The sequence below is a fragment of the Pyrgilauda ruficollis genome, unplaced genomic scaffold (assembly GCF_017590135.1).
Source record: "Pyrgilauda ruficollis isolate IOZ18807 unplaced genomic scaffold, ASM1759013v1 scaffold14710, whole genome shotgun sequence".
NCBI lineage: Eukaryota > Metazoa > Chordata > Aves > Passeriformes > Passeridae > Pyrgilauda > Pyrgilauda ruficollis.
In genome coordinates this window covers 1-428 of record NW_024513334.1, presented here as the reverse complement: position 1 = coordinate 428, position 428 = coordinate 1, and the positions used below count along the sequence as shown (strand labels likewise).

At 66.8% G+C, this 428-nt stretch overlaps 1 protein-coding gene across 1 annotated transcript; it reads right to left on the bottom strand.

The window, feature by feature from the left end:
- Positions 1-32: 32 nt before the first annotated feature.
- LOC121349878 (RAS protein activator like-3-like) lies at positions 33-395 on the bottom strand (the record flags this gene model as incomplete). The annotated part of the gene is made up of 2 exons (XM_041460685.1): positions 216-395; positions 33-136 (listed from the first exon to the last, which is right to left on the bottom strand). Coding segments are annotated over exons 1-2 (284 nt in total), but the record flags the coding sequence as incomplete, so codon positions are not given.
- Positions 396-428: the final 33 nt, after the last annotated feature.

Genomic DNA, 428 nt, shown 5'->3' with positions numbered 1-428 from the left:
TGTCCCCAGTGTCCCCAGGTGTCCCTCAGTACCTTCCCCTGGCGGTGGAGCTGAGGCGGACAGACACGGGGACAGGTGTCCCCTCCCTGATGGCCCTGAGGATGGTGGGCAGCGGCTCCAGCTCCTCCTGCGTGGCCTGCGAGGACACCACGGGGACATCACGGGTGGCCCGGTGGACACGGAGGTCCCCGCTGGGGACAGAGGGGTGGTGGCACCTGGTCGAGGCTGGAGAAGATGTCACAGAGCAGCAGGTGGAGCGTGGCGAGCTCCAGGGCCAGGTCCACGTAGCCCTCGTAGGTGGCCATGTGGGCGCTGGCCTCTGGGGTGGCCACGGCCTGCAGGAACTCGGTCATGGTGGCCCAGTTCTGCTCCAGGAAGGCGTTCATGAAGGTCATGTAGGGCTCCTTCTCGCCAAAGCTGGGGACAAC